The sequence below is a fragment of the Mesoplodon mirus genome (genome assembly GCF_964341445.2).
Source record: "Mesoplodon mirus genome assembly, chromosome: 3".
Classification (NCBI taxonomy): Eukaryota; Metazoa; Chordata; class Mammalia; order Artiodactyla; family Ziphiidae; genus Mesoplodon; species Mesoplodon mirus.
The window spans coordinates 28,270,619-28,298,352 of NC_138978.1; the positions used below are offsets into that span (position 1 = coordinate 28,270,619).

At 56.2% G+C, this 27,734-nt stretch overlaps 1 protein-coding gene and 1 pseudogene across 4 annotated transcripts in view; both read right to left on the reverse strand.

The window, feature by feature from the left end:
- LOC309799101 (methylosome protein WDR77-like) overlaps positions 1–27,734 on the reverse strand; it is a 460,959-nt pseudogene that overhangs the window by 220,312 nt on the left and 212,913 nt on the right. The window lies entirely within an intron of this gene.
- The window catches only part of COL16A1 (collagen type XVI alpha 1 chain), a 50,801-nt gene that overhangs the window by 19,832 nt on the left and 3,235 nt on the right, over positions 1–27,734 (reverse strand). For 2 of the 3 annotated variants that reach the window (XM_082614875.1, XM_082614877.1), the window contains exons 3-48: positions 26,806–26,880; positions 26,581–26,698; positions 25,593–25,716; positions 25,016–25,282; positions 24,317–24,397; positions 24,014–24,139; positions 23,174–23,227; positions 22,847–22,873; positions 22,264–22,299; positions 21,213–21,239; positions 20,068–20,130; positions 19,757–19,798; positions 19,587–19,631; positions 19,455–19,490; positions 19,017–19,079; positions 18,593–18,637; positions 18,412–18,507; positions 18,243–18,281; positions 17,577–17,621; positions 17,400–17,435; positions 16,821–16,931; positions 16,392–16,427; positions 16,128–16,163; positions 15,942–16,052; positions 15,546–15,590; positions 13,618–13,653; positions 13,451–13,495; positions 13,020–13,151; positions 12,213–12,248; positions 11,880–11,987; positions 11,453–11,575; positions 11,293–11,346; positions 11,039–11,080; positions 10,696–10,731; positions 10,557–10,610; positions 10,302–10,370; positions 8,380–8,433; positions 8,262–8,288; positions 7,502–7,561; positions 7,276–7,323; positions 7,090–7,143; positions 3,428–3,481; positions 3,172–3,204; positions 931–1,047; positions 804–845; positions 636–722 (exon numbers count right to left, since the gene is read on the reverse strand). In XM_082614875.1, coding sequence (XP_082471001.1) covers positions 636–722; positions 804–845; positions 931–1,047; positions 3,172–3,204; positions 3,428–3,481; positions 7,090–7,143; positions 7,276–7,323; positions 7,502–7,561; positions 8,262–8,288; positions 8,380–8,433; positions 10,302–10,370; positions 10,557–10,610; positions 10,696–10,731; positions 11,039–11,080; positions 11,293–11,346; positions 11,453–11,575; positions 11,880–11,987; positions 12,213–12,248; positions 13,020–13,151; positions 13,451–13,495; positions 13,618–13,653; positions 15,546–15,590; positions 15,942–16,052; positions 16,128–16,163; positions 16,392–16,427; positions 16,821–16,931; positions 17,400–17,435; positions 17,577–17,621; positions 18,243–18,281; positions 18,412–18,507; positions 18,593–18,637; positions 19,017–19,079; positions 19,455–19,490; positions 19,587–19,631; positions 19,757–19,798; positions 20,068–20,130; positions 21,213–21,239; positions 22,264–22,299; positions 22,847–22,873; positions 23,174–23,227; positions 24,014–24,139; positions 24,317–24,397; positions 25,016–25,282; positions 25,593–25,716; positions 26,581–26,698; positions 26,806–26,880 — 3,095 coding nt within the window. The remainder of the gene's footprint in view (positions 1–635; positions 723–803; positions 846–930; positions 1,048–3,171; positions 3,205–3,427; positions 3,482–7,089; positions 7,144–7,275; positions 7,324–7,501; positions 7,562–8,261; positions 8,289–8,379; positions 8,434–10,301; positions 10,371–10,556; positions 10,611–10,695; positions 10,732–11,038; positions 11,081–11,292; positions 11,347–11,452; positions 11,576–11,879; positions 11,988–12,212; positions 12,249–13,019; positions 13,152–13,450; positions 13,496–13,617; positions 13,654–15,545; positions 15,591–15,941; positions 16,053–16,127; positions 16,164–16,391; positions 16,428–16,820; positions 16,932–17,399; positions 17,436–17,576; positions 17,622–18,242; positions 18,282–18,411; positions 18,508–18,592; positions 18,638–19,016; positions 19,080–19,454; positions 19,491–19,586; positions 19,632–19,756; positions 19,799–20,067; positions 20,131–21,212; positions 21,240–22,263; positions 22,300–22,846; positions 22,874–23,173; positions 23,228–24,013; positions 24,140–24,316; positions 24,398–25,015; positions 25,283–25,592; positions 25,717–26,580; positions 26,699–26,805; positions 26,881–27,734) is intronic. The other variant, XM_082614876.1, reaches the window with a different exon arrangement.

Here is a 27,734-nt window from a genome sequence, read left to right on the forward strand (position 1 = left end):
TCAACAGGCAGCGCTGTCAGAGCAGGATGTTAAAGCTGACGTTAAACCTTTCATTCGGTTCATTCAATCATCCAACAAACATTTACTGAGCAGCTATTATGTACTGGGCACTGGTCCAGGGGCTGAGGACACAATGACAAATGGAACATTAAAATCCCCACCTTGTGGCGCTTACAATCTAGGGAGAGGTGGACAGTAGTGCATAGAACAGAGGCTGGCACACAGGCGGTGCTCAGAACACACAGGTGTGTTCCCAAATGAAGGGAATACACAAGATGCCAGACAGTGAGGAGTGTGGGGCAGAGAGAGGGACTGGGCTTCGAGCACAGGTGTGGGAGTTCTATTTTAGAGAGGGTGGTCAGGGAGGGTCTCACTGAGAAGGTGATACGTGAGCAAAGGGCTGAAGGGGTGAAGGAGCGGGCCTTGGAGGAGAGCTGCAGGCTAAGGAAGCAGCAAGGCCAGGGGAGAAGGAGTGGCCCAGGGCCCAGAGCAGCGAGGGGCGCCGGTGACCTAAGGCCTCGGAGGGCCCGAGAAGGCTTTTGGCAGGAAGGAAACTGCCCTTGGGAACTGAGAGCCATTTAAGTGGAGACTGCATCTGCCTCGGGGTCCAGCCCAGGCAAGGGCCCTGCTCTTACCTCTTCTCCTCTCTGGCCGGGCAGTCCTGGAGCACCGGGCAGGCCGGGGCTCCCTGCACAGCCCGGATCTCCCTCGCTGTTGTCTCCCTGGAGCGGGATGGACGGTGAGTGTGAGCAGCCCCATGGGGCTCGGGGCTGGGAGTGAAGAGAAGACGGAGGCCCACTCACCTGGGCCTCCTCAGCCCTCGGCCGCTCCCGCTCTGTGAAGCACTGCGGACGACAGTCAGAGGCCCGGTCAGCGGGGGCAGCCGGGAGCTCGCCCTGCACCAAGGCCACCCCGAGCCCAGCCTCCTACCCGGGCGCAGCTGTCGAGGCCTGGCACGCCGGGGATGCCCTGGTCTCCCTTTTCTCCACTTTCCAGGAGGGACACCGGGTGGGCTGTCTGCCTCTGGACACAGTCCCCGCAGATGCTCTGATGAGAAAAAGCGGGGGTGGCATGGGGCCCGGGTCGGAGAAGGCCAGGGTGGGCCGCATGGGGGAAACCCACTCCGAACTCAGCCAGTGGCATCCTGCTGGCCGGCACCCACCCACTCTCTTCCTCCCCAGCCACATGTCTGCGGCAGCTTTGCTGTATCCTCAAGGGACCCGATCCCAACACTGGCTTTGAGTTTCCTCCAGGAAGAAGCTCTGGTAGGGCCAAGCCAACGCCACTTTCCAGACAGGCGTGTGGGAGGAGGCGCAGGGGCCTGCGGAGGGACCATCTGTCCCGGCTGTTCCTGCAACCTGCACCCAGTGTGAGGACACGCCACCAGGATTTAGACTGAAAAGGGCAGCTCCAAACACCAGCTTCTCTGCCCAAGGGAGCAAAGGAAACAGCTGCAGGAGGAGTCAGGCCCTTCGCAGACAGCCTCTGGGATGCGGCCTGCCCTGCACTTCCCAGTGGATCCCGGCTGTTACAGGCTCCCCAGTGGGCCGGGCGTGAAGTCTTCCTGACAAGAAAGTCCTCCTCCTACCTGGAGGCTTTAACCTCTTTGGGTCACAGACCTCTCTGAGAGTTTGATGGAAGCTGTGAGTCCGCTTCCCCTCAAAACGAAACCTACTAGGGAAAGCTAGACTACAATTTCAGAGGACTCGGGAGCCTGGCATCTATCCACGGCCTGGCGGGATGTCCATGGGCCCCTAGAGGAGACGCTGCTCCACCTCCACTGTTTGGCTCCACCTCCACTGTTTGCTGCAAAGCTCCATGATAATGGTTGTCATTTACTCAGCACCCATGATGCCAGCAATGGTGGCAGGCCTTGCACATTATCACATTCAACCCTGACAGTGCAATGAGGCCGGTCACCTTATAAGCACGCTGGAGACGAGAAAGCCGAGGCTCAAAGAGACAGCATGACTTGTCTAAGGGAAGTGGGACCCTGGATTGGACCTTGGCCTGTCTGAGGGCCAAGGAAGCGCTCTGTCCACAGGCCCAGGCTTCCTCTGGGCTGTCGGTGCCCATCTGACCCCTTCTCCAGACCACACTCAGTTCCTGTTGGGGGCCCTCTGTGGAGCACTTGATCAAGAAGCCATCAGATGACATGTTACACAGAGAAATGTCGAATCCTGCATTTGGAGTCACATAATCACTTGCCCAGGGGCAGGACTTGGGGAACCCTGGCTTGCCAGAGGCCTAGGGCAGAAGAGCGGGGGTTCACTGCCACAACCCTGCCGTGATCCAACCTGTAACTGCTGCCAGAAGGATAACCCGACCACAGGCTGCTTCTGGAGATGACTGCTGTCCAGAGCAGGGGCAGGGCAGGCAGTCCCCGTGCTCTGTCCTGACCAGGACCACTGGGGTCGTGGGAACTCCAGGGCACTGACCAGCCAGTGCTAGAGGGGGGTGACGAGGACAGGGGCTCTGGAGGCCAAGGTGTGGGAGGGACCCCAAAGGATGCTGAGCTGGAGGAGGGAAGAGTCCTGATCTGGTCTCTAGAGGTAACTGAGCAAGCAAGGGCTGTGTCACCCGTGGTGCCCAGTGTGGGAGATCAGACCAGGCCACAGCCCTCGAGCATGGTCTTAATGCTACTGACAGACCCTGGCACAGGCCGACTCTCCCTTCAGGCCCCAAGTCCCCTTTCTTGCCCCACTAGAATCACCTCTCAAATCCCTTCTCCTCCCTGGATTCTTTCTGGATTGAGCAGAGGATAGCCAGAGCCTTCTTCCAGGCCCCTAACCAGTCCTATCATAGACTTCGCAAATCCCTGCCTGACTGCCCTCCAAGTGCACTTTCACCTTCCCTGCCCTGCCCCCGTGTGACCTCACTGGCAACTGCTGAGGGCAGGCCTCTGAGTTACCACTGCCCAGAGCACCCATGGCCACCTGGGTGCCTTCACAGAATTCCTTCAAACACTCGCTCAGCAAACACTGACTGGGGGTCTGCTCCAAGCCGGCCCCTGACTAGGCCCCCTCAGCCAGATGCCTGGCATGCACGGTCCCCACAAACAGCTCCATCTGCAGCTCTCTGTGTGTGGGGCCATGCAGCTGAGCGCTTACTACAACGATCCCCTTAGGGGAACCCCTGCCAGTTCCTACGCCCTCCCTCTGACTCCCTTACCTTAAGGACGTGCTGCTCAATGGGCAAGGATCCCTGCAAGAGACAGACACGAGGTCTCAGAGGGCGAGCGGAAGGGGGATGGAGATTTATGGCACCAGGTGGAGCCTTGGGGAGCCACGTGGCATCCAGGTTTCTCCCAGCCTCAGAAGACGGAGGGAAGAGGGACCCCCACAGCAGCTAAGGGCGCTAGCATGGCAAGCTCAGCCCTGGGAAGAGCAGGGGAGGGGCTGGACAGTGAGTCCAGGCCGGTACCTACCAGCTCTGCAGTCAGCCCAGGCTGTCCTGGCAAACCGTTGTTCCCAGGCACTCCCTGCAGCCAAGAAGAGACACGGGTGAGTGGACACCTCTCTCTAGCCCGCAGGTCACCCAGATTCTTTCTCACCATCGCCACTGCCCCTCCCCCTCATCCTGAAGAGCTGAGAGCCCTGGCTGACATCTATTCTCAGCTCAAAAGTCTCCAGGGGCTTCCCTGGTGGCGCAGTGGTTGAGAGTCTGCCTGCCGATGCAGGGGACACGGGTTCGTGCCCCAGTCCGGGAAGATCCCACATGCCGCGGAGCTGCTAGGCCCGTGAGCCATTGCCACTGAGCCTGCACGCCCGGAGCCTGTGCTCCGCAACGGGAGAGGCCACAACAGCGAGAGGCCCGCGTACCGCAAAAAAAAAAAAAAAAAAAAAAAAAAGTCTCCAGACTGTTTGTAGGGGGAGCTGAGGAGGCCCAGAGGGGTGACCAGTCCAAATGATTTCTTCCCCTACATGTTAGGGCAGTGGGTCTTCTATATAGTAAATAACTATTATTTCTTTCTGCACTAAGTACTTTTCCTATATTTTCTCATTTAATCACCACAGTTGTTTTGGTGAGGTAAGTGTTATCTCCATCTTCAAAACAAGACGAGGAACTCAGAGAGGCAAGCAACTTGCTAAAGGTCACAGGACGAGCAAGGCACAGAGGTGAGATTCAGATTGAGGACCACTGGCTTCAGCCCCTCTCTTAACCACCATTTCTGCATCATTCCTCAAAAGACATTCCCCAGAACACTCATGCACACACAGGGTAGAGGCCTGGGAGTCATACCCACCTAGGTGCAAATTCTAACTAACTACCTGTACAACTTTTGCCAGGTTACTTGTGGGGAGGTGGGGGGGGGAATCTCTGTGCCTCAGCTTCCTTTTCTGTAGAACAGTGGTAGTTTGTGGTGAGGCTTAAAGGAGATCATGGCTATAAGCTTAGTACAGAGCATGGCACAAGGGATGCTCACGTTTATCACCCAGACTCTGTTCCCCTTACAGACTCACAGTGCACATCTGCATATTAAATACTCCATGGAGGCAGGGAGCACGTTCGCTTTTAAATGCCCAGCGCCCGACCTGGAGGAGGCACGCATCACATACATGCTGAGTGAACGCACTGCTGCTCGCTCTGCTTCCCCAACACGGGATTTCCTTGGCCTGCTCTGAGAGCCGGCCTCCCTTCAAGTCCCAGCTCCCAGCAACAGAACATGTCAACCTCCCTGGCAGCCCACCTGATTTCAGGCCAGGCTCCACCAGGCCTGAGTCAGACCTGGAGTCCGTCCCCCCCGGCCCCTCCTGCACCTCCACGTGCCGTCCCCCAGCCCTGCTCATTCCGAGTCCTCAATGAGTTAAGAAGGCCAAGTGCTTAGAATAGCCCCTGGCACAGGGGAAACACCGTGACCGGGTTAATTCTAATTATGCCCCTAAATTATCATTCACCCCCTGCCCCACTCTCGGTTGTCTGTGTTAGTTCAAGCCTGATACTTTGTGATTTTCTTTTCCTGCGCGCCCAGAACTATACCTCCCACTTGTTCTACTGTAGGAGTGAAGAGTTACCTATGCACTGTCTACTAGCTATAGAGCCGCACACTTCTTAACGTCTGTAGGAATGGATGGGGATTACTGGAGCTCTGGATGCTGTCTATCTCTGAGCCTGTTCCTGCACCTGAAGAGAGGAGCTGCTGGGCCCTCCCTTCCTTGAAAGGACTGCAGGAGATGACCAGGGAAGGGGACCTGCACCCTGCCTGGCACAGGGCAGGTGCCTGCAAGCAGCAGCCTCGGCTTGGTCTCCAGCACTGGTGCCAGAAGAGGACTCTGGTGCCTGGGACCAAACTCGGTGGCAGTCACTCTTTTCTGCCTCGTTCCCCCAACATGTCTTGGCAGGGTTCACATGACATCTGCGTGTGCTTGTTAATGGGTCACTTTGAAATGACTCTCACGCTTCTCCAGGCAAACTGCAAGCCCCCTGCAGCCTGATTCCTGTTTCCTGGCAGTGCAGCAGGAAGCCCGGACACTTATTAAAGGTGTGGCTGGCCTGTGGGGGACACAGAGATGGCTCTAATTCTGAGCTCTCAATGAGACAGAGAATTGGAATACTGACAGAGGCTCCCATCAGCAAAGGGGGCCCACCAGAGCAGATTCTCAGCCCAGGGTGAAGGGGGCTATATATAAAATCATCAGGGCAGGGGGGAGTAGTTTGTAAAAAGCTTCCATGCAGTTCTGCTCTGCCTTTTCAGGTGAGACTCACTCTTCCAGGAGCTGGGAGCCAGACACACAGAAGCTACTGTCTATGCCTCCTATAGGGCCTCTGGGAAGTGTGGCCTGGCATGCAAACCTTGGGGAGCCACCCTGAAGGGCAGTGGAGGGCAGAAGAAAGTGCCCTGCACGGGAAAGCCCCAGCCCAGCACTGCCAATTTGTAGCTGATGACTTCAGACAAGATATTTCACCTCCCAGAACCTCAGTGTGCCCAGCTGTGACTTAGGGATCCACCGCCTTCCTATTGGAGTTGATGTAAGGCTCAAACAAATGCGAGAGAATGGATGTAAAATCATAACAGTGGTTGTTGTCATAATGAGGGCTAATGCCTTCTGAGCATTCACTATATGCCAGGCAAGGTTCTACACATTTAGCATGCATTAACTTGTTGAACACCCACAAAAGCCCCATGAGGTAGGTTCTGTAATTACAATATCTCCACTTAACAGATGAAGGAACTGAGACACAGAGAGGGTAAGTAACTTACCCAGCATCACAAAGCTAACACGTAGCAGAGCTGTGATTCAAAGTCAGGCTGCCTGGTCCTGGAACACACACTCTAATCATGATGCCACAAGGATCTCATCTCCTACTGCTCTCCCCTAACTCCCTGGCCTCCTTTCTATTCTCCAAACACGGCAGGCACGTTCCCACCCCTGGGGCCTTCGTACCTGCTCCCTTGTCTATCTGTCAGGAATACTCTCCTCTGCAGGCTCTCTCCTCATTTTCTTCAAGTCTTTTTATTTTTTCTTTTTCCCTTTTTTTCCTTTAAGTCTTGATTTAAACATCCCCTTCTTTTCAACACTTTTCTCAAATATCTTCCCTGGGCTCCTCCCATTTTCTATCCTCACTCCCTGCTTTAACCTTCTTAACAGGACATATCACTTTCTAACATACTATATTTATTTCTCTTGCTTATCGCCTGTTTCTCTTACTAGAAATGCAAGCTCCCAGAGGGCAGAGATTTCATTCTGTCCACTGCTGTATTGCCAGCACCTAAAACAGTGCCTGGAAAATACTAGGTGTGAAAAAATTTCGTTGCATGAATGAATGTTGAACGCTGCTCCAAAATGTCAAGGATTGTTAGCTGACCCAGGTTCTGGGTTCCTGACAGCTGACCAAGGCCCAAGCTTGACACAGGTGTCAGTGGGGTACCTGGGCTACAACAACAGGGCATTCCTCAAAAAAGGTCTGGGAGTACACACAGCCTGCCCTCAGGGACCAGCGCGCCCTCCGTACCACTCTGGGAAGCGGGAGCACAAGGTGTGAGAAATGACACATACAAGCGTTGGGGCAGGGGAGCGGCACACTTGGGGTGCAGCACAGAGCATGCGCCCTGTTGCCTTGACCCCCTCTTCTCTTCTCCCTCTTTACCTGAAGCCCAGGCATTCCAGGGGGGCCTGGTGGTCCAGGAATACCCGGAGGACCCTGAAGGAGAGAAGAAACCGTCAGACCCAGAAGAAAGTTCTGCCCCATCGCTGGGGGTGCCGGCGTTAGGATGGGCAAGCCTCGGGGCGCTGGCGGACAAGAGGAGAGACAGAGGAGACAAGCGACACACACCTGCGGGCCCGGCTGCCAGGAGCTGCCCATCCAAAGTCCCGGAGCACCCTGGGTGGGAGTGGGGATCGCAAAAGAAGGGGAGAGGTTATAGGCAACGTCCACCCCAAGCACAGGGCTGCGTGGGGACGCAGTTGGCTGGGGAGCAGGGGTCTGTGCATCTTGGGCACAAGGCCGGAAGCCAGGCCTCACCCCCAGGCCGGGGGGGAAGGCTCTCGGCACCACTTACCGGCATGCCAGAGAAGATGGGGTCCCCTCGGGAGGGGCAGGAGCACTCCCCTGGCTCACCCTGAAAAGAAAAGAGCCTTTGTCAGCAGGGGGCGAGGATGGAGGACCCTCTGTTAATCAACAGCTGGGAGGCAGGGCAGGCTCTAGAGATGGAAAGGGCGGGATTTAAATCCAGGATCGGCCTCTTTCGACTGTACCCTTGGGTAATCTGTTTAACCTCTCTGAACCTCAGTCTCCTCGTCTATAAAATGGGGATAATAATACCAAATGCATAGACTGTCATGAGGATGGAATGGATGAATGTATATAGAGTTCCTGCCATGTGCCAAGCACTCAGCCATCAACAGCTCTTGGTGTTACTGAATTTTTAGCTTCATCATTGTCTGCTGCTGCATAAGTATTCAGCCCCATTCCCCTTGGCCCAGCCTGGCTTCCATGCCCTTCTCTCCTGGCCCCTCATATCCCTGTCCTCTCACTAGTCCTTCTGAACTCAGCTCCTTCCCCTGTCTTGTAACTCAGCATCCATCTGAAAATGCAGCTTCCCCCGATGGGGGCCTTAGAGCTCTCTGGGTCTCCTGGGATCCTGGTTGAGCCCTGGGCCAGCAACAAGGGAGCTAGTGGGTGGCAAGGAGACCAGGATGACTCCTCAGCACCCTCCTTCAGTCCAGGGCTACAGCCAAGTGCAGAGGGTCCCCTGGGTGGCGGAGCTCCAGGGGCTGCTAATTTCCCCAGAGTATTGGTCACAGGTTCCTGGGACTTACCTTTTCTCCCTGCGCTCCCTTTTCACCCTGCGGGGAAGAAACACAGGGGGATGAGTAGATAGGGGTGTGGAGAAAGGGCCAGCTGTGGCTTCCTGCTGCCCCACGACACGGTACTCACCAGCATCCCTCTGGCTCCTGGAAGTCCAGTCTGTCCTTGCTGTCCATCAGGGCCCTGAAGGGAGAGAGCCCAGGGTCAGTGGGCGAGGCTGGACAGCAGCCGGCAGGGGAGGGTGATAGGACAAACAGAAGCAGCGCCAGGCTCCCCTGAAACCCACACCCCGGTGCCCATGTCCTAGAATAGGAGACTGAGGCCCAAGAGACAAGGCGAGGAGGAAGGAGGAAGAACACTGGCATTTCCCGAGCACTTTCTGGGTGTCAGACACTGGGCCAAGCACCTGTCAGGGAACACTGGATGGAATCCCCACTCCCAGCCCTGCAGGGTGGTATTGTTCCATTATACAGGTGAGGAAGCAGAGGCTTAAAGACATTTTGTACTAGACCCAACCGCACGGCTGCACCCAGGTCTGTGCGGCCCAAAGTCCCTGCTCTGTCCTCTTACCCTTTAGTGTTTGACCCAATTCTCTCCATCATAAAAGTTCTTTCAGTTGATTTAAGGAGGAGACAGGAATTTCAGCCCCGATTTGTCAACAGGGAATTGAAGGCCCTGAGAGGCTGTCACTGGCCTAAGGTCACACAACTAGTGAGTGCGGCGCCAGAATTGGGAAACCTCCCGGATGGGATTCAACTTGAGGGAAGACGGTCTGGAGAAGTCAGCAGGGCTTTCTGACGGCTGCTGTCCTGCGGGACAGGCCACCTTCGCACGTGGGACTCAAAGCTCCCTGAGGACCACGGTCGCCTTCACCTTCACCTCTGCCTTTACCGGGAGCTCCCTGGGACAGGCGGGGACCCTGACTACCCAGCTGTGCTAGGCAACCACACGGACGGTGGGGACTTGGGCAAGGCTGCAGCCCCTCTGGGCTTCAGCGCACCCTCAGGAGGAATCCATCTGTGATTCCCAAACTGGGTCTGGAATTTCTCTAGGGATCCGTAACGACAGAAAAGATACAGTTCACGGGCTATTTTCAACATTACCAAAAAGCCTAGGAAAAATTATACATCTGCCCACAACCTGGCATGGCACAGGCTGGCTGAAAGGTAGCATTTCTTTGATTTAGGCTAGAATTATATCACCTTAAAAAATTCTTGTGGGTTCATGTGGAGTCGAAGCTAGCTATTATATAGGTCTTTGATGAATAAAAATGAGGAAATGCGTATATTATTACCTAATCTATGCAATTTGTTCAACAGACACATCTTTCAGAACATGGGAATCACTGGTGGGACAGCAATAAAGGGAGGTCCTTGAGGGTAACAAGGTTGAAAGTGTTGCTGGTCTAGATAGATCTGTGCGGGCTAGTACGGTAGCCAATAGCCACATGCGGCTACTTAAATTTAAAATAATTAAAATTAAATCTAAAGTTTAGTTCTTCAGTCACACTAGCTACATTCTGAGTGCTCAACAGCCATGTGGGGCTGCTGGCCACATCTCAGGCAGGGCAGAGAGTTCTATTGGGCAGCACTGTTTTAGATGATCCCGAATGACTCCAAGGTTTGAAGTGGAGGGTGGCAGGCAGAACATATGGGCTTTGAGTCAGACAGACCTGGGTTCAAGTCCCGGCTCTGTCTCCTCACTCTCTGGCCTTCAGTTTCCTCATCTGTGAAATGGGGATAATCATAGCCGTTCCCTTACGGGGCTGTTGTGAGGATTAAGTGAATCTCTGTTTGTTTAGAGCTTAGTACAGGGCCTCAGCACCGTCACTGCTCAAAAACTAGTGGTGTTCAAAACTATCATTCTTCAGGGGCTCCCCGCGAACAGGGCGGTCTTCCTTCTCCCAGGCCAGGACAGGCTGAGGCCTCTCTCCTCCCATCCCCCATGCTGCTGGGACGGGCAGGGTCAGCCCCGTGCCCTCTTCCTGGAGGCAACGCCCTTGGTCCAAGCAACATCCCCAGTGTGGAGCGCGGGGTTGGGGGGGGCCTTACCGGAGGCCCAGAGACACTGGCACCAGCAGGTCCCACAGGCCCAGTGGCTCCTTTCACCCCTGGAGATCCCTGTAGAAGAGAGGGTACAAAGGTTGCAGGGCCAGAGTTTGAAGCTAGCTACAATCCAGCAGGTGAGACCAGGCCTTCCTTGGGCAGCCCTCTGACGAACATCCCTCGGCTCCCATGTCCCCCGTGCCCACTGCCAGGACATTCCGAAGTGTTATAAGTCTAGAGCCCAAGCAGGCAGAGGCTCACCTTGGCACCCTTCTCTCCAGCAGGGCCAGGTGGCCCCCGAGGTCCCAGAAGCCCCTGCAGATGGAAGTACACTTAGTTATCTCTATCCTAGAGTGGCCCCTTCGCCTGCCCGTCTCCTCCAGGCCCGAGGCAGACGTACCTGAATGCCAGGCAAACCCTGGGCTCCAGGCTCCCCCTGCAAGTCAGAAAAGGCAGACTGGGCCACAGCTGCCCAAGCCAACCTGCCCCGCCGGCAGACCTGGTCTGGGGTGGGGTGTCTCCCAGCCCAAACTCAGGAGAGCTCCCCAAGGAGACTCTGAGGGTCAGAGAGGGGCAGGGGGTCAAAACCAAAGTCCCCAACAGAAACAACCGCAGGCCAGGGCTGTGCCCTTGAGCATCTGGGGGCAGGCAGAGCTCTGAGGTTTGGGGGGCAGGTGGGAGTGAGCAGCTGGGTAAGGGAAGTGCTGGGAGGCAAGCAGGCAAACGTAAGGCTGGAGACTCACCTGAGGCCCCTGGACTCCCACTCCTGGAGGCCCTGGCTCTCCCTGAAGAGGCAGGACAAGCTTGCGCTTGAGATTCCCCACTCATCCTTCTCCCCTGTCCCAGCCCCTCCTCCTGGACCTCCTCCACCTCCGCCCCCTCCCTGCTCTGCAGCTGATCTCCATTCCCCCCTCCAGGCCCACCGTCCCCACGCATCTCCGCATCCGCACCCTCACCCACACGGAGCTGCAGCCCAGGCCCTCACACTCACACACACCTGTATGCCCTTCAGTCCTGGGGGTCCTTGAACTCCTGGTAGACCAGGCTGGCCCTAAAAGACACAGGTGAGCCATGGGTCCCTCAGGGGAAAGGGGGCAGGAGGGAGAGAAGGAAAGCCCAGGGAGGGAAGGACAAGAGGGCAGGTAGCCAGAACTCACCGGTTTACCAGGCCGGCCCACGCCTTCTGGGCCCGGATCTCCTTTCAGACCTGGCTTCCCAGGAAGTCCTGCCCTGTCGGTCAACGCCCCCTGCAGGCTGGGGCAGGCAGTGCAGCCATCACCCTGGTCAGAGAGGGGCACAGCCAGGAGCTCGTGAGCCAGGCCTGGCAGCCAAGCCGGGAGGAGACATCGGAAAGGGGATCCTCGTGCGCTTCTGAAAGCTCTGCCCCTCCTCAGCCTGGGATATCAAAATCGGCCCCTGACACGCCTAGCTCTCCTTCCTGCCTCGGAGAATAGCCGAGGCGCCTCCACCCAATGATTCTGGCATCCCCTGAGGCTCACAGCCTGACCCCAAGTCCTTCCCCTCACTAGCTCTCAGCCTAATCTCTTTCTGCTCATGCAAAAAACTGCCCCCTGCCTGACTGACCTTTTCTCCTTTTGGCCCTGCAGGGCCCCGAACCCCAGGATCTCCTGACAGTCCCGGCCGCCCCATGGTGCCCGGTGTTCCAGGATCTCCAGGATTCCCAGCATCGCCCTGTAAGGAGTAGGGTTCAAAGAGGGCAGGGGTGATCCAGCTGGAGTAGGGTTCAAGGAGGGCAGGGCACGGTGCCCTCTTGGGACCTGCAGGCACTCAGAGCCCTTCACTGGGGCTGGGGGCTGGGCAGGGAGTGGAGAGTGGGCACAGGGCAATCAGGAATAGGAGGTGGGGAGGGCATCTGAGAGGAGGTGGTGCCCACCCGTGCCCGCCAAGTTATCTTACCTTCTGCCCTTTCAATCCATGCTCTCCAGCTTTGCCCTGAGGAGAAAGCACTCCCAGCACCCATTCACTCATACTAGACACCCTTAAGTGTCTGGCAGTGTGTTAGACTCCGGGAATATACAATATACAAGACAGGTCAAAATCTCTGCTCTCATTCTAGTGAAGCGATATTCAAGAGAAGAGACTTGAGCCAGGCTCCCTGCCTGGGTGATCCTGGGCAAGTTACTTAACCTCTTTGTGCCTCGGTTTCTTTATCCATCAAATGGGGACAATAAAAAGAGCACAGGCTTCTCCCTCGTAGGGTTCCTGTGAGATGAGACAAGCTGATATACATGAAACAGTGCGTGGCTCACGATGTACACTATGTCAGCATTCACTGCTATTAGTGAGGCAGTAACAATGATAATCGCCACAGTGGTAATTATCACTTCTTGAATGCCTATTGTGTGCTGTTAAGTTCTTCACACACATCGTTCCCAGGCTTTACAACAACACCATGCATAGGAAACAGAGGCACAGAGAGGGGAAGTAACTGGCTCAAGCCAAAGGGCTAGTAAAAGGCAGATCTGGACTTCGAACCCAGGTCCGTCTGGTTCCAGGTTGGTGGTCTTTCTGCACAGCCGGCCATGCTGTGTCCCAGGACGAAGGGTGGAGGCCTGTGAGGCCAGCTCCCTCTGGGGACAGAGGTACTGACCCCTCCACACACTCTCACCTACTCCCCACTGCACAGGGAGCCTAGAGACCCAGGCAGCCCCTGTCCCCCTCAAGCCCTGCCTGTATCCCACCTCCACAGGCCCCAGAACTCACCTGTTTTCCTGGCAGGCCAAAGCCTGGATGCCCAGGCTCCCCCTTCTCTCCGGGAGGCCCAGGCAAGGCCACCACGTGGCTGTCCCCATCCTGGTGCTTGGACAGGGCTGTGCATGACTCACAAGGCTCCCCCTGCCAAGCAAGGACACAGAGTTGGGGGACCCCAGGCAGATCTGGAATCTGGGGCTGGGGAATGTAGCCTGGCCTGACATAGCACCTGTGCTTGCCAAGGGATATCTCAGGAGACATTGTGGGAAAACAGGTAAGAAACGAAGGTGGGGGCCAAGGCCTCAGGGGTCCTGACCTCATGCTAAGGAATCAGATGTTACCCTCAGGCAGTGGGGAGCCTCGGAGGGTTTGAAGTAGAGCAGGATAAGCGTGTGTTTGGGAAGCGGGCACTGGCTGCGGCGCAGGGAACGTCTTCAACTCACCTTCTCCCCCTTGATGCCTGTGGGTCCCACTGGCCCTGGAGGTCCCTGTGTGATAAGAAGCCGTGTGTGAGGCCCAGCATCTGCCTGGGCCGTGCTGGGGCCTCTCATCTCCCCGCGTCCCACCTTGTCCTTCTCCCCAGAGCTGTTGCCATCCAAAGCTCACTTACCAGACTGCCGGCTGGCCCTGCCTCCCCGAAATTACCCTGAGAACAAAGCAGAGAACACAGGGTCAAAGTGCGGAGGCCACTCTAGGTCATTCCCAAACCCCAAACTACACAAATAACCCCTTGGGACCCCCAACTACCCCCCTCATTTCCTGGCTAGGGAAACTGAGACCCAGAGAGGGAAAGGGATTTCCCCAAGGTCCCCAGGGGAGTCTGTGGCAAGCCTGTTTCTGTCCCCAGCCTCACTCTGCAGATTCCCAGCCCCACCCTCAGCTCTGGCCCAGCACACAAAGATCACGAGTTCATTTATCCAACAGTCACTCGCTGGATGCCTGTACACAATGTGCACTCAGCGAGGTGCCGGTAGGTAGCAGTGAACAGCACAGACAAACACACTTGTGGAGCTTACACCCTTGTAGGGACACCAAGAACTTTTAAATAATTTTAACTGAATAGCGATGTGTGCTGTGAAGGAAATAAACAGGGTGATGAAACAAAGTAGGTGGGGGAGGCCGTTTTAGGCAGGATGGTCAGAGAAATGTTAGCCACAATTATTATCAGAAAGACGAGACAAAGGCCAGCCAATGAAAGAATAGGGGGAGGTAGAGAGGAAAAACCTTCTAGACAGTGGGAGTCACAAGTACAAAATCTAAGAGGTGGGAACATTCTTGACATATTCCAGAAAGTAAGGAGGGCAGCACATCTAAGGCACAGGAAGTGGGGAGAGGAAAACCAGATGAACCTTCAAGGCAGACAGGGCCAGGTGTCCAGGGTCTTGTTAGGCATAGAAGGCCTTCAGTACAAAGTCGAGTCATAGAAGGATTTTAAGCAAGGAAATAATGTAACCTGAGGTTTTTATTTGTTTTGTTTTGTTCTTTTCTTTTCTTTTTTAAAAAAGCCCCATTAGCTACTGGATGAAAAAGTTTAAGAGCTGCAGTGGCCACAGGCAGCCCAGCTAAGGGGCTGCCGCCATCATCCCAGTGAGAGATGATGGGACCCAGACGAAGTGGTGGTCGTGGAGGTGAGCAAAGCAGGTAGAGTTGAGAGAGGTGCTGTGGCAGAACTGTCAAATGGAGATGATGTGGAGATGGGAGGAATCAAGGATGCTGCACCGTTTGGGGTTTGAGGAGGTTTGAGGAACTGGGTATATGCCATTTACAGAGATGGGGGGACCGTAAGAGGAAACAAGTGTGGGGCGGGGGCACAAAGCTGCATTTGAGAAATGACAGGCGCGGTTTGCTTGGTAGAGCGGAGTCTCAATGTATATTCCAGTGTTTCTCACACTTGAACACTCGTGTACCCACAGGACCCCTCATTTGAGTAACATTGCATTATTAGTTCCATACTGTCATTTGTCTCCAATGCAACCACAAATACAAATGTTCACATGGCACTGAAATTGAGTAACCCAGCCGAGTAGGGAAGATGACCAATTCTGGAGCCACATTCCCTGGGCTCAAATCCCAGGTCTGCACCCAAACACCCATGTGACTTTGAGCAATTTACTTGGCCTTTCTGGATTTCCGTTTCCTCATCCATAAAATGGGAATAATGGAGTACCTAACCCATGAGGTTTTGGGAGGAGGAAACAAGTCAATACACCTATAAGCCCTTGGAATGCTGCTCGGCACAAAGTAAGTGGTAAAGAAGGGTTATTATTATTTTATTATAAGGTAGCCTTGAATGTACTTAATTGTCTTGGATTATCAGTAAATTAAAAATACAACACTAAGGAACTTTCTTGGAGAACATGCGGGCTCTCAGAAATCAATTCTTTGACTCCAGTCTCCAAAACACTGATGAATTTCTTTCTCTGTGGATTTACAGTTTGATCTCTTGTCTATGTTGTCCCTATTCCCCGTCCAGGGGCCCCCTCCCCTGCCTCCTGGCCAAGAAGACCCCGGTGTTCCTGACATCTAACCAGGTCTCACCTTCTCTCCTTTCAGCCCTGTTGGCCCTGGAGCCCCAACTTTCCCCTGAAAAACAATCAAGTCACAGTCACTGCATCTCCCCACTCCCATCCCTCCAAGACTCCATGGGTCCCAGCGTCCACCCAGAAGGAGAAAGGCCAGCTCAGAATTACAAATCCCACAACCCTGCAGGTAGCTGGACAACTACCTCTGTTATACAGATGGGCACTCAGAGGTTCTAAGAGGGAGTACCAGGGCAGTGCAAGGGTGGAGGGAGACACCGGGCTACAGGTCCGGAGAACCTGCCTCAGGGCCTCCCTCCTGGTCTCTGCCTTGAGACCCAGAGCCTAAGGAGCCAGGGAGGCCACCAGTGTGGCAAAGATGGGCTGGCCTGGCTAGGAGGAAGCAGTCACTCACCGGAAGGCCAGGCAACCCGAGGCCAGGAGGGCCCACATCTCCTTTGGGCCCTATAGAGGGCCCACGATGTTGCGCTGCTATGGCTGAGCTGCAGGACAAGCAGGACTCCCCCTGGGGAAGGAAGAGAAGGAATCAGAAAGGCTCCCAGTAGTCAGAAGGGGTCAGCCAGAGAACAGCGTCCCTCACCTTTTCTCCTTTGAGGCCTTGGATGCCAGGGTCACCCTGCAGGGAGAAAAGGTTTATGGGCTGAGAGACTGGGTATGTTGGGGCACCCCAAATTTCCTAGCCATATATGAAGACAGCAATGTCACACACCACAAACCCTTCAAACACCCAGGGGTCCCAGGGGATTCAAGGTCAGCACCCCAGAGCTGGGGCTCATCAACCCATGTGACAGATGGAAGAAATGAGGCCAGGCTAAGCTACCCCGCCAGAAGTGCCGGTACATACCCGATCACCCTTTTGTCCAACAGCCCCCAGGCCCTCCTGAAAAAAAGGGTCTGTGAGGGAGTGGGGTACAGAGTCCAGCCCAGGACCATAACCCAGCCCTGCCCGCTCCTTTCCTCCACCTCCAACCCATACCCAATCCCAGGAGGAGGGCACAATCTCACTCACTGTAAGGGTTGGCTCCACCCCAGCTTGCCCAAAAGGCATCTTAAGCTTTGGCTGGGAGAACCCCGGTTGGTTGCCCTGGAGACCTGGGGTGGCCTTATAGCCTAGCCCTAAACTCTATGGTTCAGCCCCCACCCCCATGGAGCTAAGAGCCTAGACTCTCTGCCCACAGTGTCTCTATGGCCATGAGAAGTTTCCAGCCCCTCTCCATGATTATGCCCCCTGGTTTTTTGGTGGAGTCCCGCAAGGGCCACCCTGGGCACTCACCCTGGCTGGTGCAGGATCACCCGGTTCTCCCTTGGGCCCTGGCTTTCCAGGGAGCCCCACAAAGTTCTGGAACCCTTCAGGCAGCGTTGGACACACTTCGCAGGGGTCACCCTAGCAGAAGGGAGAGAGCATGAGTGGACAAGTTGGGGCTAAGACCCTGGGGAAGGCAAGGAGCTCTAGGCATGGGGTGGGCCAGGGCGAAGTGGATAACAGGAACACTGAGGGGGCTTTCCGTTCAACTACATCCTCAAAACAAAACAAAACAAAACAAAACAAAACTACATCCTCAAACAAGGCATAAAAAATCACTGTGTCCCATTTAGAGGTGTGGCAACTTGGGCAAAGGGAAAAGCTCATCGACTTGCTGTGTTCATGTGCGGGGTCGAGGTGGGATTTGAACCTGTCTGTGTAACTCCAAAGCCAGGCCCTTTAGTAATCACACTCACATCATGGGAACAAAGAAGGGGTGGGGGTCCCCCGAGGAGGGTCCCAGGCCCAGCGCCCTTGATGCTCAGTGTCACCTTCAGAGAAAGGCTTGCCCCCCCATCCCAACCTGGGGTAACCAAGCCTGGGACTCACCTTCTCTCCCCTCAGCCCTGGAACCCCTGGCTTCCCCTGTTGGAGAAGCAGTGAGCGTTAGTGCCACAGCAGAGAGGGACCGAGGACCTAGCCCCTCTCTCTCTGGAGGCCTTGGTAGATGAGGCCTGGGTGTGGTGGGCAGTGGCTCCCCTCCCCCACCAGATTGGGGTCACTCACAGGTTTCCCACCAGGACCTTCCTTTCCCGGCACTCCGGAGCTGCCCTGTGGTCAGAAGAAGAGTTAAGGGGGAGGCTTCTGGCCGTGACCTCAGCCCATGCACCCCTTTGCCATCCAGTTCCCTCTCTGGACGGCAGGACAATCTCGCCAAATCTCCCACCTCCTCTCGGTCGGTTTTGTCAACAAACACTCCCTTCCTGTTGCCTGTCCTTCTCCATGTCTAACCTGAGTCCTTCTGGTTGCAAAGGAAGGGAGAACATGAGGCCTCCATGTGCCCCTTCCCCGGTGCAGCACGTTTGGAGGTGACACGGGTGACCCCAGAGGAACCACAGCAGAAAGACATTTCCAGGGTTTTCTGCTTGTCAAGGCATAAGGCCCTAAAATGAGCTTGGGCCCTCCAATTAGGCCACTCCGGTCATTACCAGACTTAGGCCTCCCCGTCCCTGTGCCTGCAACCCACGCCGAGGCTCCGAACTCGGCAAGCACTGGGATGGGGACACTGCCTACTGCGGGGCTCAGCCCCCTAGCCCCTTCCCCAACATGCCGGCCACCTCCCTCCTCCCCGCTGCTGTCCCAGCTGCCCCGGCCACCCCGGCCCCACTCTCCTCTCTCCTCCTGCTAAGCAGGGGGCCTCCCGCATGTGTCCCTGCTTCTGCTTGTGCTTACCTTGTCTCCCTTGGGGCCTGGAGGGCCACCTGGGTCCCCCTGAGGACAGAAACAGGGTCAGGCAGGGGCTTCCCAGGCCCCCTGGGACCAAGCCTTACCTCCCCACCCCTGGCCAGGAGGGAGAAGGGTCTCTGAGGAAAAGAGGACAGGAGGGGCAAGGGGTACTCACCGGGGTCCCAGGAAGTCCTATCCCAGTGGGCCCAGGGAGGCCAGGGGGTCCAGGCTCTCCCGCCAGCCCCTCAGGCCCAACAAAGCCAGGGTCTCCCTGGCACAGACATAAGGTGGGTATGAGAGAGCCACCGCCTCAGCCCCATCACCCACTCTTCACCCCTCAGACGCCCACAACTCACCTTCTGCCCTTTGGGCCCCATGACACAGATCTCTCCTGGCCGGCCCTGTGGGCAGGGGGAGGGTCTAAGGATGGCTGAGGCCTGGCACCTCCCGGGGACAGCAGCCCCACTGGGACGTGTAAATACCCAGCTGCCCACCCTCCCTGTCCTGTCCTGTCCCAAAGCCTGACTTCACCCAGTGCCCCGAGGTCACTAGATGTCAATGTCAGGACATTGGAGGTCAGGGGCTCCTAGGTTGGGAGTCAGGATGCCCAGGGTCAGGCCCTTTTCTGGCCCCTCCTGGGGCACAGTTCTCCCCTCCCTGGGTCTCTGTTCTGTCTGAGCAGAATAGTGGGTTAGATTAGGAAGCTTATACTCCAGCATTTCAGGATCACGTGCTGAGGGGTGTGGGGATCGTGCTGAGGAAGGGTCCCAAGAACCGTACATCTCGGCCTGGCTTTCCTGACGAGCCCTTGATGCCTCCGTCTCCCTTCTCGCCTTTCTGGCCCTGAGGAAGGAAGAGGCAAAGTGACTGGGGCTGAGAGAAGGGGCTGGAAGAGCCAGGACAGCTCCATCTGGGGAGGGAAAACTGCTTTCTAGATCCGTGGTCTCAGCCTTCCTAGAGATTAAATGGCTTCACAGGAGGGGAGACAACAGGAAGAACTGCCACCAGCCAGGCCACTCGCTCAGGGAGTCTGTGGCTTTTCTCTCCAGGTCTGGCAGGAATCTGGACAAGGCAGGAGGACTGGGAGGCTTCGGGAGTACTACCAACTCTGGGCCCAGTGACACCATCCCCTAGGATGACTTTGGACACCTCCCTCCTCCTGTCTGTAGGGTTCGCAGACCTCCCTGGCATCCACCCCTCAAAATCCTGGCCCATTACCTTCTGGCCTGTGGAGCCGGGGAGTCCTGAGGGTCCCTGAGATAAGGAGGGGACACAAAAGAGAGGTGAGGAGAGGAAGGGGAGGCTGGCCAGGACCCCGCTGCCCTGCCCTGTCTCTGGTCCCACACTCACCAAGGCTCCCGACTCCCCCTTCTCTCCCTTTGGGCCTTCTGTACACTGAACAGGGAGATAAGGTGTTGAGAGGGGCCCAGGGTCACCCCCATGGGCTCTGAGGGCACAGCCCCTTCCTCAGGGGCTGACCCCATATTGGCCCTAAAGCAGGCCTCTCCTCCAGGCCTTACCTGAAGCGGGGCGTCCGGGGAAATTCGAACACAGTCATTGCCCTAGAGGTAGGGAGCAAGGGATCAGCCTCCTAGGGGAGCCATCCTAGACCTGTTTTGAGGAGGATGGGCCCAAGAATCCCATAGTCGCAGGTGCCCCTAGAAGATACAGGTTTCCACACACTAACCCCTAGAGAGACCCTGGCCCTCATCCCCTGTTTGGACCAGGCTGCAGTTTTCCATCTGAGATGACAGGATGATGGCTCACATTCCGGCCCAACCCCAGGGTACAGGTGGGAACGTCCTGCCGTGGGCATGGCCGGGGCACTTACCCGGGCTCCCTTTTCTCCCTTGGGTCCTGATGGACCAGGCAGGCCCAGCTCACCATTCCCTCTCTGTGGATGAGACCAAAACAAGGGCTGGGACCAGAGGAGCACATGAGAGCCTTGAAGAAGCTCTCCCCATCCTGGTATTCTCCACGCATCCACCACACACGGGTGTATAAATGAGCACAGCCCTGCCCCAACCCCCTCGCCCCCACTCACACAGCATATGGATTCCATGTGCATTCATCCGCCTGTCCCTCCCACCCCAAAAGACCATATTTGGCAAATCCGTAGTTTCAGGCAGAAGGTACCTCTTCTCCACACTCTAACCCAAGCATGCTAGCTCACACACAGCACACCCAGGGGCACAGGGACACATGTGCGTGGACACACACATGTGCAGTGGCAGACACCCATGATGATGAGTGTCAGGCTGCCCGAGTTCAAATCCTACCTCCACCGCTTACAAGCATGTGTCTCAGGGCAAGTTATGTGAACTGTCTGAACCTCAGTTTCTTCATCAGTAAAATGGGATTCATGTCAGTACCTACCTCAAGGGGCTGAGGTGAGGAAGAAATGTGACACTGTAGGTAAAGTGTGCACCACTTAGCACGCACGTGGAGGTGGCTCCAAGAATGACATTATATACTCACAGGCACACAGAAGTGTGCAATCTCACATTTGCACATCACCCACAAGCTCTGTGATCCTGTCAGGCCCACAGGTATATGGGTTCACCCCCCTGCACATGTACAAACGTGTCCAGAAATGCACGTAGTCACACACACACAAAATCACACCAGTCACCCACGTGGGCACAGCTGGGCCTCGGTTTTCCCTGAAATAAAATGATAGTACCCACGCGGCAAGATGCCTGAGGGGGTTCAGGAAGGTCATGGTGCCAATGGGTGGCCCAGTGCCTGGTGCACAGTAGGCCCTCAAAAAAGGGCAGTTCTTAACATCCTCACATACACACAACCCCCTACTCTCTCCAACACACACACACACACACACACACACACCTAATCACCCCACATATATGCAGGCTTGGGTAGCCCTGATATATACACACAGCCAGGGGCCACATGCCGTGAGATGGACTAGCACCACTGAAGAGGTCAGGGGTGTCCTGTTCTCCATCTGGGACTCACCTGGGGGCCAGAGGGACCAATTGTGACCTGAGGGGACAGAGGAGAGAGGATGTAATCATCTCAGGGAGGGAGAGGAAAACAGAGGCCCAGAGAGGGCAAGCAACTTAGCCAGGGTCACACAGGGGTGGCTGAACCAACAGCCCAAACCCCAGCCCCTGCTCTGTCTCCCAGGCCAACCAGCATGCTGATTTTATTTCCCAAAGCTGTCAAACTTACGGAGGGGTTTGACCTACCTTCTCTAACCTGCCTGGCTTTGGCTAGCTCCACCCCACAGTTGCTAGGATAACATGGCTGCTCGGTTGCCATGGTAACCCCTGCATAAGTGGGGACCATCAGCCTTACTGGGTTTGGTGGAGGACTGGACAGAAACAGGGGAGGGCAGCAGAGGGGATACTTCCTGATGTCCCCCAAGGCCAGGGGCTTAGAGCCGAGGGGAGCGGGGGTTGTGCCCTTTGTGGATCAATGCAGAATGTCAACTCAGAATGTCAGGCTGTGGGAAAGTGGTGACTCATACTGCCCACGGAAGAGACACAGTTGGGTACCAGCTGGGCTCGCACTGAGCCCCTTTCCCTTGTCCTTCTGGACCCCAGAGGGAGGATGGGCCAGGACCAGCTAGAGAGGGATAGGAGGGGAGGCCCTGAGCCAACACGTGGTTTGGGGGGCCATGCTGGGCTGTATCACCCTGAGCCAGCCCTTCCCCTTCTCTGCCTCTAAGATGACATGGGAAGCCTTCCAAGCAGAGCAGGCCTGAGTCCTTGTGGGGTGAGCCAAGCTGGGATCAGCAACCAAGGCTCTGATTCTGCCAGCAGCCACCCCGTCCCCATTCCACCCTGGAGCCCAATACATTGCATGAGACTTCCTTCCCTGGGGCCCTGGCTTGGTGGGACTGCGAGTGTGGGACAAACCCAGCTCTGGGGGGTGGGCAGGCAGAGAGTGTGAAAGTGCACAAAGACCCCCTTGTCCTGAACCAGGAAGCCGCCAAGCCAACCTCTAGGCAACGCCCACTCCCAGGCCCCGTCCACCCCACCCAGCACATTCTCTCTTCACTCACGTTGCTCTCCCGGGCACCATGGACACAGGGTGGGCACTGAAAGGGAAGAATGGGCCTGGAGGTCAGGTCTGAGAGCCCAGGACCAGCCCTCTCCACCCCACTGGCCCCCATACACACACCAAGAACATCACAGGTGTCTGGGTGGAGCTGAGGAACGTGAAGATGGAAATCCTACCAAATAGGCCTCGCCCCTCAACTGCCACCGACCCAGAGCCAAGCCATTTCTCAGATGAGGAAACTGAAGCCCAGAGAGGAATAGCAGTGGGCCCTGGGTCACACAGCATGCTGGAGCAGAGTGAGGCCCAGAATCCAGGGTCCCATGGCCAAGGCCTGGGCTCTCTCCAAGATACCCGTGGCCATTTGCTGCCAACTCAGCAGGAGTGTCCAGGGCTGAACACCCCGCTCCTAACGAGAAGCAGCATGCAGACAGGGTCCAGCATCAGGTCCCCAAGGAATGCTGGGAGCTGTGTGGTCATCCCACACCCCCATGCCCAGGATCCAGGGCACCAAAGCCTTGTCCGAAGGGCTCATGCTGGCACCTTTCCAACCAAGCTCTTTTTGCCAGTCTAGATGGGAGGCTTACCTCATCCACTGCTGTCTCCTGGTGGCCCTGGGAAGAGGGAGGGCATGAGAATGGGTGGGGAATGGAGGGGACAAAGCACTGCTTCCAACACCCCTACCCAAGAACCACCAGGAGCGGGTGCCCTAGATAGCGCCAGGTACTGTCTGTCTCGCTCCCGTTCATCCTTCTTTCTCAGAGCTGGCACCTACAAATCCTAAGCTCTGTCCAGGAGAGTGGGGGCAGGTGGGAAGAGCATGGGCGGAGAGTCTCCTACTCAAGGGGTTTACGGAGGACAGGGAGGGCAGACTCAGGACACTGTGGGCTCCTCCGCGCACGCACTGTCTCTACCTTTGTCCCCCTTTCTGCCTTCTGGCTGATTCTTCCCGTCAGCTGGGCATCCACCTGAGCAGACAGAATAAGGGGGAAATCTTGAGGAGGGGGCAGTTCTGGGGCCCACACTAGGCATGGACCCCTGGGATGCCTCAGTCTGACATCTGGCAGCTCCCAGGTCATCAAGAGCCTGCTCAGGCCCCTGGCACCCCAACAGGCCCCCCCTTCCTTTTCACCCCACCCACGTGATGTCGGAGAAAACAAGACCATGAATCAATGGGATCCTGTGTTCCTGCAGCCAAAGGCTGGGCAAGATGCCTGGTGGGCAGGGAGGCTGCCCTGCCACGGTGTGGGGCTATGGGAGGAACTGGGCTTCCCTGCCATCCCTAAAGAACCTAAAGCGGGCAGGGCAGCTGGCCATGGTGCTGGGCATGGAACCAGCTTGGCACTTGCCCGGGCTGAGCCCAGGAGAATGAGTGAGCCCCAAGACAAGCAGTGTGGCACCTGGCCTCTGACCCCAGATATCCCTGTCCTGGAGAAACTGCCTTTGGGTGCCAGCCTGGTCCTTCCCTCACCAGGGTCTGGGACGGTACCAGTGAGGGTCTGGGTAGTACCAGAGCTAGATGGGCACAACTCTTAATGCCAGCAGGCAGGGGGGCACAGGGTCATACAGTGGGCTGTCTCTCTGCCTACCAGAATCCAATAAGGGTGGGAAGCAAAGAGGCAGGGCTTCCAGTGCCCTCCCTGCCCCGGGGCACATGGTCAACTGACCCTGGGGGCAGGCCCCAGTCAGGTCAGGGGAGGGGCAGGCCCACTTGTGCCTGCCTATGCCCATGTCTGCCTGCCCTGCCTACCCACCTTGCTGTTTTGCGGCTCCTCCAGGCAGAAGCAGCGGGTGTAGACCTTGCCCTCAGTCTGTGGATTGATCTCAATGAGCTCATTGCTCTGGGTGTCCCGGCGGGCCTTGGAGGTCTCTGGGGGACACTGCCCAGTGTGGGGGAAAGGCTGGGGTCAGTACAGAAGGCAGACACCCCCCCCCACTTCACCCACTCATCATCCTAAGATCTCTAGGCATCCCCTTCCTGGTCCTCCGTCTCCAGCACACTGTGTCCCTGGGCAGTCCCCAACCCCTCCCAGCTGTGCTGGGGCCAGGCCACTCACCCCTCCCGGTAAAATCTCACAGCAGCCCTCCTCCAGCACAAGATCCGGGTCACAGTAGATGTGTGCCTGCTGAAGGTCAAACTGCAGGGGACACACAAGTGTCACTTCATTTTAGCAAATAGCTCTGAGTCCTGGCCCCTAATGAGGCACAGAGATGGCTCCATCCCAGAGTTTGCCCTCAGAAGGTTTCCAGTCTGGCCTGGGAGACCATCAAGAATACAGCTGTCACAAAAAGCAAAACAAAACTGTACATGAAAGAAAGAGGGAGAGGGGGGAGAAATGTTTGCTTTGGCCCAGAGGAAGAAGGGAAGAGGAGATTTCATTCAAGCTGGGCCTTGAGGACCGGTAGATATTCAGCAGGTAGGTATGCAAGGAAAAGCATTCCAGGCAGAGGTAACAGCATAGGCAAAGGCTGGTGGTGTGAAAGTATTAGGTGAGATGGATGTCTGGGATGGAATCAACCAGAGCAAAAGCTGCATGGAAAGATGGAACAGAAGATGCTGCTGCAGTCATTTATAAGGACCAGATCATGAAAGGCCTTGAATGCCAGGTTAATATGTTCAGGCTGCATCTGGAGGTCAATGGGGAACCATGAGAGGATTCTGAGCAAGGGAAAGCCCTGGTCAGATATAGGTTCCCGGGAGCTCACTCAGGCTCCCAGAAAGTAGGAGCAGAGTCCAAGCCTGACCTAGCACTCACCGAGACAGGTTTGCCCTGCTCAGCATCCAAGCCCAGAAAAACATGGCCCACAGGCCGCATGGGTCGCCAGGGCCCCAGAGGCCGGGAGGAGACTGATGTGCAGTCCACATGCACAGAGGCTACGCGTTCAGCCACGCTCAGCACCAGCTTGTGCCAACGCAGGTCAAAGAGCTGGGGCACTGAGAAGATGCAGGACACAAAGTCGCCATCTTGGCCCCGGGCCCGGAACTCCAGGCTCCACTCTTGGCTGTTGACTTCCAGGGAAATCTGTGTGGAATTGGGAAAGGCAAGGACAGAGAATCAGAGCTTCCCAAGCCACAGCATGACAAAGGTAAGGGCTCTCAAGCTCATTTCACAAGAGGGGAAACTGAGGCCCAGAAAGGGATGAAAGCTGGCTGGGGTCACAGAGCAATACCTCCTAAGAGAATGGGATAGGTGGGGTGGGGGTGGCCTTGAGGGTGGGCACTGGGATGGAGCAGGGAGGCCCCAGAAATCACAAGCTGGGACAGAAGCTGGGATGGACTGGTACTGCTCAATGGCCAAGAGCAATGGGGGTGGAGCGGGGGGTCGGGCTCACCTGCGGGTACCCATTTCCATCGGTCACTTGAAATAAATACCACGTATTCTGGTGGGTGTGTTTCTTCAGCAGTAGTGTCAGCACCAGGGCAAACTCACTGGGGAGGCCCCGAGGGAATACACGTCTAGGGGTAGAGCAGGGAGGGTGCCTTGAGGCTCAGGTAAGAGACCACCTGCTGCCCACCCTGGGCCCTCAGGACTGTTGAACCTACATGAGACACGCACAGGCACACACCTCCAAACTGCCACACACATACATATACACATCCATTCATTCTACAGATGTTTATTGAGGGCCTACTATGTGCCTACTATATGAGGGCTGCTGGGGGTAACAGGGGTGAAAACACAGAGAAGAGGCCTGTCCTCAGGGAGCCTTCAAGTCTGACGGGGTGATGCGGGAGGTAAGGCCATAAACAAAGGATCCTCAGAATGACTGTTGCATTATTCCATTAGGATTGTGGTAAGCGCTTCCAAGGAATCCAGGATGCCTCGGGGAGAATAACCGGGCCTGGGGGAGGGGAAGAAATACTGAAAAAAGATGAACAGTTTCAGCACGACTGGAGCAGCAAGAAAGAAAGGGAACATTTTGGAAGATGAGGCTGGAGAGGTAAACAGGGGCCAGACCACCCAGGGACTGTGGGAGTTTGGACTTCACATGTGTGGGCGCGCGCGCACACACACACACACACACACACAATTCTTGAAGGTTCCCTCCTCCATCCTGGAGTCCTCATGGTGCCCACAGGATGCAGACTTGTCCTCACCCACTGCTAGCCAGAGATGGGGAAAGGACACAGGGTGGGCCTGCCCGTCCCCTTCTCTCTGCATGCCCTGCAAGGCCCAGGAGTGGAGACCAGGCTGACTCCTGACAGGAAGCAGGATACAATGACCCACGGGTGCCCCTGAGCTTAGGCCCAACATGCAGAGTTGCTGGGAGTGTGGCTGAGGTCAGTACTGATTCCCAGTGGTCACACTGGGGCCTTTACCGCATGGGCTGGGTGACTGAGACCGCTCCCAGTCTCAGGATAAGAGGTCCCTTGGGGTTTCGGATCTTCTTGATGGCAGATGCCTTCATGAGGTTGAGTCGGCGGATGAGATTGAAGCCTTTAAGGGAGACACCAGGTGACAAGCTCAGCTGGGCAGGTGAGTGGGGTACCGGCCACTCCAGGAAGATGGTGGAGGGGGGACGACAGGATGAGATGAGCACTCACCAGTCACGTTGGTCGATAAGTCGCTTCTGTGTTCCAACTTGAGTCCTTCTTGCTGTGAAGGTGGGCACCGCTCCCCTGGAAAAGAATTGGCAGTGGGGCATCTGGTGGGCTCAGGCTGAGGTAACTGCACAGCCGGGCTCCTGGGGAACCTGGGATGGAGCAAGTTCATGTTCCCCACACTGCACCTTTACCCAGGCTCTGCCTTGGGGCTGCTTTCACCTTTTGCCTTCTGACCCTGGCTACCCTGGGAGCCAGTGCACAGATGGGAAGACTGAGGCCTGGCCCAAGGCTACTAAGTAAGTTCATAGCAGAGCAAGATCAGAACTCCTAGAACCCAAATCTCCCTAGGACCCCCAAGTCAGGGGCCAGGCCAGCAAGAGAATGAAAGAAACTCTGGGCAGCCCTACAGCTCACATGAGGTGGGGAGCTGTGTATATACATGCACTCCCTCCACAACATACACCCAAGTGGGAGAAAGAGGAGCACTTCAGGGGCAAGGAAATGTCAGGTCCATGCACACTGTGTTATATACCAGTGCATGCGCATGTCTGCACATGTGTGAGTTGTAGATGCCTGTGCCACCAGGGATGCCATGTGCTGCTGGTACACATGTTCTCAGCAATGGGTGGGGTTCCACTTCCCACAGCCAAAACAGACAAGCAGGCCAGACACAAGTCTGAGTCAACAGATTGACTTTTCACCTGGATAACTACCTTATGAAACTGTGAGAAAAGACTGAAGGCCTGAGTGGACCATAAGCTCAAGGGACCCACCAGAACCTTGGGGCTCCAGACAGGGTATATTAAGGGGGTAAAGGTTCATGCAGAAGGCGATAGCTTAGTCAGGTCTCCAAAACCCTTAAGGGACAGGTAGGCAGCCATGGGCCTGCCTCTTCTCTAGGACTGATTGAGCAGAAGTAATGAGAGAGT